Below are 16,113 nucleotides of genomic sequence, written 5' to 3' on the forward strand. Positions count from 1 at the left end.
TGGCCCGCTAGATCACCTGATCTTTCTCCCAATAATTTCTTTTTGTGGGGTTATGTAAAATCCAAAGTGTATGGTCATAATAGGGCTAATAATCTGGATGAATTTCAAGTAAAAATACGAGAGGCTTTTCCAAACTAATTAGCCAATGTCAGACGGGGATTTTACGACCGCCTAGGCTTCTGTCTAGCTCAAGAAGATGGTCTTTTTGAACACTTGTTATAACTTTTTTTTATTTAGAGTAATATTTTGTTTTTTTTTTGGGGTTTAGAGAATTGATTTATTTTTAGTTTTGGCTTGTAAACACACTCAAATAATAAATATTTAAGTATTTTCATTTTAAATGTTACCTTAAGTGAAGGTAAACACTTAAAATGGAAATAATAAATACTCGGCACTCTTCCACACTCTTCGCGTCGTATTCCTAGTCTGTCACGAGTGTCACGACCGACCCGTCCAAGCACAACTGCTACTGCGTACTGCCTGACCAGCCGACTAGCCGGCAGTGAATATCGACCAGTCTCGAGTACGAACGCAAAACGGGTAAACGTAAATTCGTCCGGCAACTTGCTATGTTACTAGTAGCCTGGTCTTCTCTGTATAGTCTGTCCAGCGGGAGCATCCCTGATTGTGATAGTCGTGTCTGTCATTCTAAATCATAGACAAATCGGTTTTTCTGTCATTTTACGGGTGTAATCTGTCAAAATCTTCCCCGACTTGCTGGACACACTACATAGTTTAAAAAAGCGTATGCATGTTATTATACCGTACGATCGAAAAAAAAAACGGCGTCCTGTTGGCTTAGAAAAAACGAACATCGATGACATTCCGTGTTATTTGGCATATAAAAGACCATCGCTGACGCCATTTTTTTTTCGATCGTATTGTTTTATTTTGTTGATTAATATTATTTTAATGGTGATAAATTGTAGGTATCGATTATATCCTGCAAAAACTTGGATTTTCGCATGCACGTACCACCATTCCTAAATGGATGCAAAGGGGCTTTATGGATCCACTGGACGCCATTTTGGCGGTGCTGATGCTCAGGATGATCCACGTGGTGAAGGGGGATCAGTCGCATAGAGAAGAGAAAAAACCCATTGAACACAAAAAGTAGTTTTCTCCATATAAGTATTGAAGATAATTAAATAACCGTATAGCAGTATATAGTGTTGATAAATCATAATATACAGAGTGTTTTTGATTGAATAGGTGTCCGATATTTCGCAGGGTGATTTTTTCACTTCAGCAATCACCCAGGAAAATATCAGAAACGCTCTGTGCACAGAGCGTTTAAAAACCTTTTTTTTTGTGTTTGTTTTGAAACACCCTGTATCTTGCCGTGCTATTTTATCGCAAGTATATTTGAAATAATTCTGATCTTTTGCAGGTGATTCTAAATTTAGTATTAATTTAAATTATTCAAAAAATTTGGTTGTGAGGCAAAACTTACTATTACCGAGTTAATTTTTATATATGGTATAAGGTGTAAATATCTTTTTTTGACAGTTTCATTGTCAATTTTATAGAGAATTTGTTACAATATTTTTGTTGTATAGTTTCCTGTAAATTTTGTTATATATTGTTTAAAAAAATGCAATATAGGTATGTGTATTCAATTTGACTTTTATTTCATTTTATTTTTATTTTTTCTTATAGCGAAACGAGTAATTTGGAGCAATATATGTACTATTTGAAACGATTGATATTGTTAGTAGTCTTAACACTTAAAATGCAAAAAAAAATCTATGGTACAAAATAAAACTTTCAAACATTATTTAACATTGTATTTATTTAAGTCGTACATTTTTTATATCAAGGGAAATCACAGGAACAATATAAAAACAAAACATTTTTTTAGTAATTAAAACTAACTCAACTAATTTTGCAATTTTTTAAAATCTCTTCAGAATCCTCTGGCTTGATTTTCTTAATTTCTTCGAGCAATGCCTTTTCAAAATCAATCAGTCTCCTGGGCTTTTTGTACTGAAAAATTGCAAGAGAAAATTACGGCAATATACTTATAGATGGGCCTTAAAAAAATTCACCTACCGTTATAATAAGGGTGTTAAATCTGTGGGAAAAGCTGACATTTTCTTGTTCTAATTCTATGCAAAGTCTTTGCAAATCTGGTACTATTATCTTCTTGTAGTACTTTTTATTTGTGGTTTGTACTATCAGGGCACTTAGCTCTTTATCAACCAGAACCGAATATACCTCTATAGGATAAGGCAGGTTCCTTATCCTCCATTCTAGATTGATTCTGGTATTTCTCCTAGTAATAAAGGGCTAAAATACCCAAAATTTAATATATTAACGTATGGACGGATTCTTTTTACTTATTATACCTGGTTGGAATTTTCTCTGATAATATATTTATTATCCGAATCATATGATGGTTCAGGATCTCCGATCTCTATTTCCCAAGAATTTTCACCTTTTAATTGTCTATTTATTCTCCAAGCTCTTCTTGTAACTACGTTTGTGTTTAAATCGTACTCTTCCACCATTTCCCTGTTATCATCCAACTCAAAATGGATTCTTTTTAGATTGTTCTGGACGATACACTTTTTTCTGGCCTTTTGTAATTGAGAAAACCAATCCACTGACATTTTTCTAATGTTCTCAGCGTTCTATATTCACTAGAAATCCACAAATTTTGCTATAAATGTTGCAGACAGTGTGCAACAAAACAAATATGTCTTTTAGATTGATGTACACATTTTACAGTTAAAGTTTTTTGTTGATTACATGTTGATTACTATGGTGTTATTGATGTAATATCTGGTAACGCATTGTACCATGAGAAAGGGACAAAACAAACAACCTGTAACCGTTTGTAACATCAAACATCATTTAAGTCTCTTCAGAGAGAAACTATATTTATTTTTCTATAACGCTATTGTACTACAATAACTTGTTAACTAATATCAATTAGCCCAGTAAGTACCCAATAAATAAATACTTAACACAAATCCAAAAAGAATAAATAATAAAAACATAAGAGAAAGACAGTTTCGAAAGCAAAAAGAGGTTATCGTTTATTCTTCCCCTTTTTTTTTTGTTTTCTTTTATTAATTTGATGGCTTAAGCTGCTAGGACTATCCAGCTTAGAGCTTGTTATAGAAGATTATATCCATATCCCTGGGCTTTACCATCCTTAACGTAATAAACTATTTTTTTCGTAAAAAAATTATTTGTTACACGTAAAAAACTTATTGTTTCTAATAAAAAAAAAACTTTTTACGCAAAAAAATTATTTTTTGCGTGTAAAAAACTATTTGTTACACGTAAAAAACTAATTTTAACGCGTCAAGAACTTATTGTATCAATGCCTTCTATTAAAAGATCAGCCTACGGGCGAGATTTATGACGTCACGCTAGTTAGATATAACGGATTAATAAATATGTTGTAGAATACATGGAAAACATAATTATTCCTCAGATTTTTGGTTTGTATTTTAAAAATGATATAGTTTAAATGAAATATACATAATATACAGTTAATAACTACAACATATATACCTATTTATAGTAATAAATACTTTGGCAAATAAACTATGAACCATACATATGCAGCAAATGTTTTACAATGTACAAATAATGTATAGGTACATAAGATAATGGGTAAAATGTAAATATATTTTAAATTTTGGGGTTTGAAAATCGATCTAATTTAACAAAAACATTGAATATCTACTAATAGTGATGTATTATTATTTGCATTCACAAAATTTATATGTATATTTTGCAGAGTATCAATGTTCGAAAAAATTATATTTACAAATAATACAATATTATCTAAAAAAGGCGTCAGCGATGGCTATGAAATGAAGATCGCTGGCATTTTATATGTTAAATTATTCTAAAAATTTTTTGATTTTCTTGGGATTTTTAGGTTCGGGAAAACGTTGATTAAGTTTTCATTTGGGTTTTCATTATTTTTATTTGGTTTAAAAACGTTTCGGCTAACTATAGTTTTTTCACAGTGTTGTGTCATATGAGAAAAATAGTGTCGAATATAATCCAAAAATTACATATACAATATAATTCACACCTCATAATGTTTACTGCAATTAATAAACTAATATAAACTTATCAAAAGATGACCACATATTTTTTAAAAATTATTATTCTTAACACTAAAATTATCTACATTGACTATGGAGTACGCAGTAAACATTATGTGCGTGGTGTGCATATTTTATATGCAATTTTTGGATTATATTCGACACTATTTTTTTCATATGACACAACACTGATGGAGGCTATAATGTTAGCCGAACCGTTTTTTTTTAAACCAAATAAAAAAAAAAATGAAAACCAAATGAAAAAATCAATCAGCGTTTTTCCCGAACCTAAATTCCAAGAAAATCAAAAATTTAGAATATTTAGAATCAAGGTTCAAGAATATCAAATTTTCCAAGACTGTAAAATTCTAGTTAATTATTTTATGTGTACAGTTATTTCGGGAATATCATCGATGTTCATTTCCAAGCCAACTAGACGCCGATTTTTTTCGATGATACGGTATAATTCTTACGTAAAATGTAAATAACATTAGACCAATTAAAACAAAGAAATATGAATTTCTTAGTATTTTTAGTAGCACCTTTATTCTTAAACTTAATTTTGTATTATGCAAATATACCAATTTTATTGTTATTTTATTCATATTGTATTCAGCCATCACTTAAATATTTGATATTAATTTGGTATTATAAATAATCAACACTATTCATTAAAAATTACTGAACAAATATATGTTATGCTTAACATACATTATATATTATCAAACAAAAACACATTCTTCTTTTTAAACTGTATCAGTCTTGTCTTTACAAAAATCTTTTTTAAAATTTGAACTCAAAATAATAATCTTTTTCATGATCTCTAATACACATATTTTTTATTTTTCCCTAGATCATAATACCTACTTACGTGTTTGAATCTATCGAAGCTGAACCAGCAACACTTGGAGTGGAGATTCCACAATATGAATAAAATAAACATAATTGTCCAGTTTTCATTAATACCATCATGGGAGAATATTATTTTTAAATTTATTAAAGATATTTTCAATAAAATTCTCTTGATTTATAACTCTGTACCCACTTTTCTTGCTCTTCCGGACACTTTAGGCTGCCTAGTATAATAACTATCCTTTCCACCAGGAACACAACAAAGATGAGGCATAGCACCAATAACACACTCCACTTAAGCTTTATTGATGAATTGTTAGAGTCTTAAAAACACACACAAAAATCACGATAAGTAAAAATGTATGGGCACTTTTAGGTTAAATCACTTGCACAACGTGTAATTTTTAAAATTTCTATTTTTTGTGCGAAACCGAGAGTGACCATATATCTGGTAGTAGTTTATGTCACTTCAACACCAAAATAATTAGTTTTTTGCACTACAATAATAAATAATACCAAAAATCAAAGAGTTAAAACCAAAAATCAACCGACAAAATATGAAACGGAATCTAACCCAATATCTAAGTATGTACAGCTGATGAAGTAAACAAAAGTCCGCCCGTAGGCTGATCTTTTAATAGAAGGCATTGATTGTATCTGATAAAAACCTTTTTTACGCAACAAAAAAAATTTACTTGTAAAAAACTACCGCATGATCGAATAAAAAGGGCGTCAGCGTCAGCGATGGCTATGAAATGAAGATCGCTGTCATTTTATATGAAAAATTATATGGGAAATGTCATCGATCGTCATTTCATGGCCATCGCTGACGCCGTTTTTATTCGATCATACGGTATTTTTTGCACCTCGAAAACTATTTTTTACACGTATAAAACTATTTGTTACCCGTAAAAAACTATTTGTTCCGCGTAAAGAACTATTTGTTACGAGTAAAAAACACTTTTTAGACATAAAAAACTATTTTTTACGCATAAAAAAATATTCCTTTAATTTATTACGTTTTTCAAACATTTCCTTAAAATTTTTGAATTTAATAGAATCTTCCTAAACAGTAGATGTTCTCTATAAGAATATTTTTAGATAATAGGTACCCTAAAATGACAAAAAGAATACTATTTTAATTTATTTTTATTGTATTATTAAATATTACGTCCGCCTATGACGGGGTCTCATTTAGGTGCATCCATACTATGGCAAAAGATCGATTTCCTGAAGAATCGATTTAAATCAGACATCCTAAAGTGTCACTGCCGTCTTTTTAAGCCCTCCATACTGCCGTCCATAGCTGCCGTCGGTCGTCGATCAACTGTCAATCTGTCAATTAAGAAGTCAATGGCTGAGAGTCAATGGTCAAGGAGACGTCATATTTTTCATCGCCTTGCTAAAATTACCGAGCAGGAAATTAATAATAAATCAATAAATCAATAAATCAATAAATCGATAAATCGATAAATCGATAAATCGATAAATCGATAAATCGATAAATCGATAAATCGATAAATCGATAAATCGATAAATCGATAAATCGATAAATCGATAAATCGATAAATCGATAAATCCATAAATCCATAAATCGACAAATCGATAAATCAATAAATCAATAAATCAATAAATCAATAAATCAATAAATCAATAAATAAATAAATCAATAAATCAATAAATCAATAAATCAATAAATCAATAAATCAATAAATCAATAAATCAATAAATCAATAAATCAATAAATCAATAAATCAATAAATCAATAAATCAATAAATCAATAAATCAATAAATCAATAAATCAATAAATCAATAAATCAATAAATCAATAAATCAATAAATCAATAAATCAATAAATCAATAAATCAATAAATCAATAAATCAATAAATCAATAAATCAATAAATCAATAAATCAATAAATCAATAAATCAATAAATCAATAAATCAATAAATCAATAAATCAATAAATCAATAAATCAATAAATCAATAAATCAATAAATCAATAAATCAATAAATCAATAAATCAATAAATCAATAAATCAATAAATCAATAAATCAATAAATCAATAAATCAATAAATCAATAAATCAATAAATCAATAAATCAATAAATCAATAAATCAATAAATCAATAAATCAATAAATCAATAAATCAATAAATCAATAAATCAATAAATCAATAAATCAATAAATCAATAAATCAATAAATCAATAAATCAATAAATCAATAAATCAATAAATCAATAAATCAATAAATCAATAAATCAATAAATCAATAAATATATAATTGATAAATCGATAAATCGATAAATCGATAAATCGATAAACCGATAAACCGATAAACCGATAAACCGATAAATCGATAAATCGATAAACCGATAAATCGATAAACCTATAAATCGATAAATCGATAAATCGATAAATAATAATAATAAATAAATAAATCAATAAATCCATAAATCCATAAATCCATAAATCCATAAATCCATAAATCCATAAATCAATAAATCAATAAATAAATTCGATAAATGTTGAGTTTTTGATAAATTAATCAATAAATCGATATATGTATAAATAAACCAATAAATCAATAAATTGATAAATCAATAAATCGATATATAAATAATCAAATTAATCGATAAATCAATAAATCGATAAATTAATCAACAAATCGATAAATTAATCAATAAATCGATATATAAATAAACCAATAAATTGATAAATCAATAAATCGATGAGTCGATAAATCGATAAATCAATAAATCGATAAATTAATTAATAAATCTATATATAAATAAACCAATAAATCAATAAATCGATAAATTAATCAATAAATCGATAAATCAATAAATCGATATATAAATAAACAAATAAATCAATAAATCAATAAATTAATCAATAAATCTACAGGGTTGTTCACCACATACGACACGGAGTATTGTAGCTAAACGATTAGATTTTTACAAATTTTAAGTTTTGGGTTCGTTGAAGGACTATTAGAGCTACAATTTAGAAATAATTTTACAAGATACAGAGTGTCCCAAATAAGTAAAAAATGCTATAGTTGTATTTTTTTAAATGGAACGCCCTATATATTATTCTATTTTTAGATTCTACGATTGAAATAAAGGTAAATTTTATTAAGGTTTATCACACTTAAACCTTACCGTTTTTGAAATATTTTCAATTTTGTGAAATTGCAGTAAAAATTTTAAGGCTTCATTTCTCCAAGGGTATTAAAGTTTTTAATACTAAATATTTACTGAAGTTTATTTATTGATCAGTTATTGTGTTGCAATACTAAAATTTAATGAAATAAACAAACTATATCGACAATATTAGTATCTGTACTCTTTAAAAATTTAGTACATCTTTAAAAATAATCTAAAATGTCAGTATTCCATGGGTATATTGATAAATAAATTTAAAATTACAAGAAAATGCATTTTCTACGGAAACTTGAAGCTATAGGAAAAAAATGGTATAATACAATTTGATAGACAATTAAATTGTGCATCTGATTCTCATGAAATATACAGGGTGTTCCATTTAAATTAAATAAGTTGTTGCCGTTTAAAGCTAGTAATTATTTAAAATAAAATTTTAGACACTCTGTATAAGGTAGTATAATTTTTATTATTGCAAAACAATAACTGATCAATAAATAAACTTCAGTAAATATTTAGTATTAAAAACTTTGATACCCTTGGAGAAATGAAGCCTTAAAATTTTGACTGCAATTTCACAAAATTGAAAATATTTCAGAAACCGTAAGGTTTAAGTGTAATAAACCTTTATCAAATTTACCTTTATAATTAATCGTAGAAACTAAAAATGTAATAATATACAGGGTGTTCCATTTAAAAAAATACAACTTTGATATTTTTTATTTATTTGGGACGCTCTGTATCTTGTAAAAATATTTTTAAATTGTAGCACTAATAGTCCTTTAACGAACCTAAAACTTTGTAAAAATCTAATCGTTTAGCTACAATACTCCGTGTCGTATGTGGTGAACAACCCTGTATATATAAATAAACCAATAAATTAATAAATCGATAAATCAATAAATCGATAAACCAATAAATCGATAAATCAATAAATTAATCAATAAATCGATATTTAAATAAACCAATAAATCGATAAATCAATAAATCGTATAAATCAATAATTCGTAATCTACGACCTCAAAATAGGGTGTACACCAATTATTTTGTTGAAAATCTGACGATTTCCAGTTTTCCCAATAATTACCTAAATTTCAATTCATCATGGTGAATTTATAGCTGAACTGATGTCGGTTTATTTTTTCTCTTTCAGCTACTGATCTTTTTCTATTAGAAATGATGGATAACATAGACGAAGTAATAGATTTAAAACCGTAAGTATGAATGTAAAGTAGTTCCCTTTATTAGATCCCAGTTACAATAATAACTCCCTTCAAATCTGGTGTTTTGTTTAGATCACTCGAAAGGCATACAGTTATAAGAATTTAATCAAAACAAATTTGAGGATTAACAAAATGTTTATTTTAATCTGAAAAAATCGTAACCTAGTCAAGTATTCTATTTATTATTAAGTTTTAAGCGTTATAGTTAAGTATGCAGCGTGGCAGGCTGTACCTCAAGAAGAGATCGACAACCTGATCAGGAGCATGGAGAGACGATGTAGGGCTGTAATGAACAGTAGAGGAGGCTATACCCTTTATTATGTAAAAATGGTTTTATCTTTTTTTTAATTCACAGTTTAGAATAAAAAAAAGATGTGTGTATTTTTTTGAGTTCAATAAAAATCAAGGTAAATTTGAAAAATTCGGCAAATTTCGCATTTTTATTTCCAATACGTCCTGTAAACTATTTGTTTATTTTAATTTTATTATATCAGAAATGCAAATAATAAAATTACTGACGATGGCTGGATAAAATTGTAATATCCCTAGACTTTTCTGGTGTGTGTATATCAGATATATATCGGATATATATCCGATATTTGATATTTATATAAATATCATGATCTTTGCCAACCCTGGACCTTGGTTAACTACTCAATATTCAATTATTCTCGAGTGACTGAATTGGCTGCAAAAAATTGCTGATAACTTCAGTGTTCTGAGGCGGTGCTTCGTCTTGCTGGAAAAATATGTTTTCGAATTCCATTAGGGGCAGATCATCAATAAGGGGTCCAAAGCCTACTAATTAAAAGTGGCGAACTTTTAAAAATTCTGTACTTCGAAGGGAACTATAACAAAATATCAAATGTGCTATATTTTTGGAAAAGTAATTTTAAGTTCTTTTCACTTAATTAAAAATATACAGGGTGTCCCAAATAAAAAATTAATTTTTATGTTGATAACTCTTAAATTATTAATTTAAAAAAATATATACTTAAACTATTAAATTCTATGTAAAAAGATACTTTAGAAATGTTTTCACAAAAATACAAAATTTTCCATAGCAAAAAAGTTAAAGCAATTTAAAATTGCACATTTAACACCCTGTAACTCATAAACGGTAATAGATATCGATGTGCGGTTTTCACTATCACGTTTTTGACAAAAATTGAGTTCCAGACACCGATATCAGTTTTCGTCTATTTCCTATAGAAAAGGGTGTTTCCCTTTAAAAGCGTCCAATTTGACCCACCCTGTACATACTGGAAACTTATCTGCACGATACTAAAGAACAAACTATATTTTTCATAGCCAACTTATAAAATTGATTTGTAAATAGCTTTGAATAAGAAGACTAAGGAAGGAGCATAATGCTATCCATGTATTCATGCATGGTGGTGGGGATCCTTGACAGTTCTGTTTGACGATTCATTTGACACATTTGAATTTGATTTGAAATTTTGTGGATTTGTCAGTCTTTACGGAGCTGATTTTATGTTATTTATTATTTATTCTACTACTGATAGTTGTATAAAGGTAGTAAATCTAGATGGAAATTGTGGCAGAACTTAAATTAACTGTGACACTATCGCGATTTATCGAAAAAATAGTTGGTTGTGTAGCGTGCGGTAGATCTCGGCAAAAATCGAGTGAAATAATGGAACAACTTTTCGCTAGTAAGTGAATATATAATATACATACGTGTAGTAAACCTAATACGTGTAGATCATTTATGAAATTCACTTAAATTAACTAATTATATATTTTTTCTTGCATTTTGCTTGTCAAAGATTAGATGTCAAAGAATTTAGATACGTCAATTTGACTTACCTGCTTTTTAGTAGCGTATCGGATGTTTGTGTTAATAAATAATTATTAAAACTTATCTATTTTTATTATAATAATATGTTTTTATAACAATTTTAATAACTACCAACATTTATTCACAACGTAAAATAAAAAAGATATATTGAGTCTCACTCCCACGTCTACCCTACATAATAGTTTTATATTTTTAAATAAAATTAGAACGGCACTGATAAACCGGAATTTAAGTCGGTCCTATTTGAGTCCCATCGCGGTGAACCTAAGATTTTTGATTCCTTAGTCTTCTTATTCAAAGGTAAATAGACATTGCTCCTACATGATCTCTGGATCAAATTAAAATTAAAGAACTAAAAAATTGATTTTAGGTCAAAGAATCCGCAGGAAAATATCCATAAATGTGCCTATTTGCGGCTACCAAAACAATTTACGACATGTAGCACAAAAAAAATGTTCTAATATTTGCATACCAAACACGACATGTAGCACAAAAAAACTATTTAAAATATTTAAATTCAACTATTCGAGAACACTTTTACTTTATTAACACAGATGCGTCTACAAGAAACCATTGAGGTTCTGTTCAAAATTACCTTTCGGCCTTTTTCAAAAAATTATTATTAAAAATACTAGAACTGTCCTGAAATCAAAACTATATTAGGTATTTACTGTAGTCGGTCTGTTCTTACTTTTTTACAAATATCGTAATTTTTAACCATACAGGGTGTTCAAAATTGTATGCCAAACTATTTAAAATATAAAATAATTTTTTCTTGTTTTTTTTTAAATGGATAACTCCCTGTATATAATTTTTTATTAGATGGAGAATTTAAAAAATGAACACTTTTTGTATTTAAAGTATTTCAGAATTTTTAACGGTTTTTCGGATATTCGTGGTATCATACATATGGGGTTTTCAACAGTAATTTTTTATCAAAACCACCCAGTGATTTTTTTCTGGTATTTTACCGTTGAAAGAGCTATATATAATAAAATCGCGAATATTTGCGAATTATAGTTTTTGTTCTAAAATAGATTAAAAAATGACATAATAAAATTTAGGCTGTTGTTATCGGGTATTTGCTTTGAATAAGAAGACTAAGGAAGGAGCATATCAAAAATCTTAGGTCCACAGGATGGGCCTCAAATATGGCCGACTTAATTTCCGGTTTATCAGTGCCGTTCTAATTTTATTTAAAAAAATGTAAAACTATGATGTAGGATAGACGTTATAGGTAGATTCAATAATTTTGTTTTTATTTTACGTTGTGAATAAATGTTGGTAGTTATGAAAATTCTTATAAAATATAAAATTCTAATAAAAATAGATAAGTTATAATAATTATTTATAACCATAAACATCCGATACGCTACTGAAGCAGGTAAAGTCAAATTGACGTATCTAAATTCTTTGACCTCTAATCTTTGACAAGTAGTAAATAAAAGCAAAAATGCAAGAAAAAATATATAATTAGTTAATTTAAGTGAATTTCATAAATGATCGGTTTACTACACGTATGTATATTATATAGTCACTTACTAGCGAAAAGTTGTTCCATTATTTCACTCGATTTTTGCCGAGATCTACCGCACGCTACACAACCATCTATTTTAGAGTCTTTTTCGATAAATCGCGATAGTGTCACTGTTAATTTAAGTTCTGCCACAATTTCCATCTAGATTTACTACCTTTATACACCTATCAGTAGTAGAATAAATAATAAATAACATAAAATAAGCTCCGTAAAGACTGACAAACCCACAAAATTTCAATCAAATTCAAATGTGTCAAATGAATCGTCAAACAGAACTGTCAAGGATCCCCACCTTAGAGTGCTTTTTCCGCCCACCATGCATGAATACATGGATAGCATTATGCTCCTTCCTTAGTCTTCTTATTCAAAGGGTATTTGTTAAATTTGACATTTAAAAAATATATGACTAAAAAAGTGGGTTTATTGGGCGAATTTTGAAACACTTTATATGAAAAATATTTTGTAGGGTTACAAGACTCACAAGACTGTAATATTTAAGTATTCTTTTATTAGATCGAAAGAAGCTGAGGAAAAAGTCTTTCATTGTACCACATGTGGCTTTCAAACGCAATATAAATCAAATTTTCTCAGACACAAGAAAATTAATTTGCTACTGAAAGACCGACAGTTGTTTGCATGTACACACTGTAATAAGAGATATACAACAAAACTAGGCTTACAACGTCATCTTGATCATAATCATATTGATTCCAGGTAAATTTATTTTGTGTAATACACGGATCATATACAGTGTCACAGATAAAGTCTGAATGCTTTATTCATTTTCTTTACTCCTTTTACATATACAGGGTGTCCCAGGCTGAGCGCGCATTAGAAGTTTCTAGAGAACCACAATATCTAGATCGGAGATTTTTTGCACATCATTGTTTTACAACGAGATCTGTCGATTAACAATATTTTCAATATGGCGGCACTTCCGGAAATACCGGAAGTTGACAGCAACTTTCTTATTTTAAATGGGTGCCCCCAATTTTTATTACACACTTAAATTCTTTGTAAAATTTTATGAATTTTGATATTAAACACTCTATATCTAATATTAACCGTTTTTGAGAACAAAAAAATATTTAAAATTTTTGGACGAAAAAAACTACCCGTCAAAAAAATTTGTATAACCTAGAAAAATATTATTGATTACCATAGCCACTGTGATATAAAGACACGTGGCTATCTATTTCAAAAATTAAATTGATCAAATGTCATATAATAATGACGGTAGCTGTCATAAAATTGAGCGATTAAAACATAAAATAATACATTATTTTTTCCAAATGGAAACCCACTTTTTTTTATTTCGCGCCCTCTACACGAAGGAGTCATATTGACGATATCAAAATCAAATTACTCATGTCAAAAAACTCCCAGACACCAATTTTTATCTGAATATTGACGTTGCTTCAGAAATTATTTGGAAAAAACCGAAACAAAAATGAAACTTCTACACCCTGTATCTCCGAAACTAAGCATTTTAGGACATATATTTATACCTTTGAATAAGAAGACCAAGGAAGGAGCATAATGCTATCCATGTATTCATGCATGGTGGGCGGAAAAGCCACCATAAAAGCTCTCTAGGGTGGGGATCCTTGACAGTTCTGTTTGACGATTCATTTGACACATTTGAATTTGATTTGAAATTTTGTGGATTTGTCAGTCTTTACGGAGCTTATTTTATGTTATTTATTATTTATTCTACTACTGATAGTTGTATAAAGGTAGTAACACAGATAACACATAATAATGTGTTATCTGTGGTAGTAAATCTAGATGGAAATTGTGGCAGAACTTAAATTAACAGTGACACTATCGCGATCTATCGAAAAAGACTCAAGACTAAAATAATTGGTTGTGTAGCGTGCGGTAGATCTCGGCAAAAATTGAATGAAATAATGGAACAACTTTTCGCTAGTAAGTGACTATAGGTATAATATACATACGTGTAGTAAACCGATCATTTATGAAATTCACTTAAATTAACTAAATTATATATTTTTCTTGCATTTTAGCTTTTATTTATTACTTGTCAAAGATTAGATGTCAAAGAATTTAGATACGTTAATTTGACTTACCTGCTTCAGTAGCGTATCGGATGTTTGTGTTAATAAATACTTATTATAACTTATCAATTTTTATTAGAATTATATATTTTTATAACAATTTTAATAACTGCCAACATTTATTCACAACGTAAAATAAAACAACAAATTATTGAGTCTACCCCACGTCTACCCTACATCATAGTTTTACATTTTTTAAATAAAATTAGAACGACACTGATAAACCGGAATTTAAGTCGGCCATATTTGAGGCCCATCGCGGTGTACCTAAGGTTTTTGGTATGCTCCCTTCTTAGTCTTCTTATTCAAAGATTTATACGAACTTTTTTTTACTTATTTTTGTCTGCAGAATATGCTGCCGATCAAACCACCCTGTATATATTAAATATAATTCCATGACTAAGTGGGAAAAAGGGGTCCACTTGACGTGATCTTACTCAGTTTTAAATATGAAGAGAATGCCAAGGCCTTCAGGCTTATTTTTCTAATACCCTAAATTTAATGTTACTGGTTTTAAAACTTCAAAGTATTCAAAATAATGGCACTTATCAAAAAAAACTTATTGAAATATTGCTATTGGAACAAAAATATCCATTTTAGTCATTTTAATTGTTTATTGTTTCCAGAAATGCCGATTGTACATCTTCAACTGATGAAGAAGTGATATTAGATGCTTTAAAAATCGAAATTGATGATGTCGCTTCGCCTTTGGATGACTCTAAGTATGGGTTTTAAGTAAATTTTTACTAATTTAGTTATAATAATGTAACGGGTTAATTCCAGAAATTCTGAATGTTTAGCTGTGACTAATGAAATAAAATCAGAAGATTTTATAAAAACAGAACCCGAAGATGTCGCTCCGATTATGAAGACAGACGTGCACGACGACTTTAAGTATGTTTTTTACTCGTATTTTTATTAATGGATACGGCATTGTGTTTTAAATATTTTCTTATTGTTTCCAGAAGTAGCGAAAATGAATCTGCCACTCGAAATGTGAAGCAAGAAGATTTTATAAAAATGGAACCTGACGATGACGTCTGACGTTTGTGGATAAAGATACGCATTTTTCGACGAAGAAAATATTCGTAACACTAAACATTTTGAAAAGTTTAACTTTTGTTTTTTTTTCAACCTAACCTAACCTTTACATTTTTAAGCTGTATAAATACCATAGATAAATGCAACAAGTTTAGATTGGAAAGCCCGTAAAAATTTTGGGTCGCGAAATTATTTTGGGTCGCGACCGTTATACGCGATCTGGCGCTGCTATAGCGGTCGCTAAGAACAACGGCAAACAAAAACAGAAATAATTTTCTCTTGTCAAAGTCAGAATCTTCAAAAATCATAATAATCTTTCAA

General features: G+C 28.6%; 3 protein-coding genes across 4 annotated transcripts in view; 2 read left to right on the forward strand and 1 right to left on the reverse strand.

Annotated features, from left to right (window-relative positions):
- Positions 1–1,615, forward strand: part of LOC115883196 (transmembrane protein KIAA1109 homolog) — a 52,068-nt gene extending 50,453 nt beyond the window's left edge. Inside the window, 1 exon segment of the mRNA XM_030901513.1 lies at positions 930–1,615. Coding sequence (XP_030757373.1) covers positions 930–1,117 — 188 coding nt within the window. The 3' untranslated portion in view covers positions 1,118–1,615.
- A 162-nt stretch (positions 1,616–1,777) lies between these two features.
- Positions 1,778–2,988, reverse strand: LOC115883197 (protein DPCD). The gene is made up of 4 exons (XM_030901514.1): positions 2,971–2,988; positions 2,349–2,642; positions 2,053–2,289; positions 1,778–1,986 (listed from the first exon to the last, which is right to left on the reverse strand). Exons 2-4 carry the CDS (start codon positions 2,610–2,612, stop codon positions 1,876–1,878), a joined length of 612 nt encoding a protein of 203 aa, XP_030757374.1. The 5' UTR covers positions 2,613–2,642; positions 2,971–2,988; the 3' UTR covers positions 1,778–1,875.
- Positions 2,989–9,159: 6,171 nt separating this feature from the next.
- Positions 9,160–15,854, forward strand: LOC115883202 (zinc finger and BTB domain-containing protein 41-like). Of its 2 annotated transcripts, XM_030901523.1 has the most exons (5): positions 9,160–9,305; positions 13,187–13,387; positions 15,378–15,473; positions 15,535–15,645; positions 15,717–15,854. In XM_030901523.1, exons 1-5 carry the CDS (start codon positions 9,268–9,270, stop codon positions 15,793–15,795), a joined length of 525 nt encoding a protein of 174 aa, XP_030757383.1. In that variant the 5' UTR covers positions 9,160–9,267; the 3' UTR covers positions 15,796–15,854. The 2 variants fall into 2 exon arrangements, with proteins under 2 accessions (XP_030757383.1, XP_030757384.1); XM_030901524.1 differs by lacking the exon at positions 13,187–13,387 and having other exon boundaries at positions 15,717–15,853.
- The last annotated feature ends 259 nt before the right edge of the window (positions 15,855–16,113 follow it).

This window comes from Sitophilus oryzae, unplaced genomic scaffold, assembly GCF_002938485.1.
Source record: "Sitophilus oryzae breed Bouriz unplaced genomic scaffold, Soryzae_2.0 scaffold_1828_pilon_pilon, whole genome shotgun sequence".
NCBI lineage: Eukaryota > Metazoa > Arthropoda > Insecta > Coleoptera > Curculionidae > Sitophilus > Sitophilus oryzae.

Coding starts and splice junctions, on each gene's coding strand:
- LOC115883197 (XM_030901514.1), bottom strand. CDS start 2,612: ATGTCAGTGGATTGGTTTTCTCAATTACAAAAGGCCAGAAAAAAGTGT. Junction 2,290..2,348: donor TCAGAGAAAATTCCAACCAG/GTATAATAAGTA, acceptor TGGGTATTTTAG/CCCTTTATTACTAGGAGAAA. Junction 1,987..2,052: donor TTAACACCCTTATTATAACG/GTAGGTGAATTT, acceptor GCAATTTTTCAG/TACAAAAAGCCCAGGAGACT.
- LOC115883202 (XM_030901523.1), top strand. CDS start 9,268: ATGATGGATAACATAGACGAAGTAATAGATTTAAAACC. Junction 9,306..13,186: donor GAAGTAATAGATTTAAAACC/GTAAGTATGAAT, acceptor TTCTTTTATTAG/ATCGAAAGAAGCTGAGGAAA. Junction 15,474..15,534: donor TCGCCTTTGGATGACTCTAA/GTATGGGTTTTA, acceptor GGTTAATTCCAG/AAATTCTGAATGTTTAGCTG.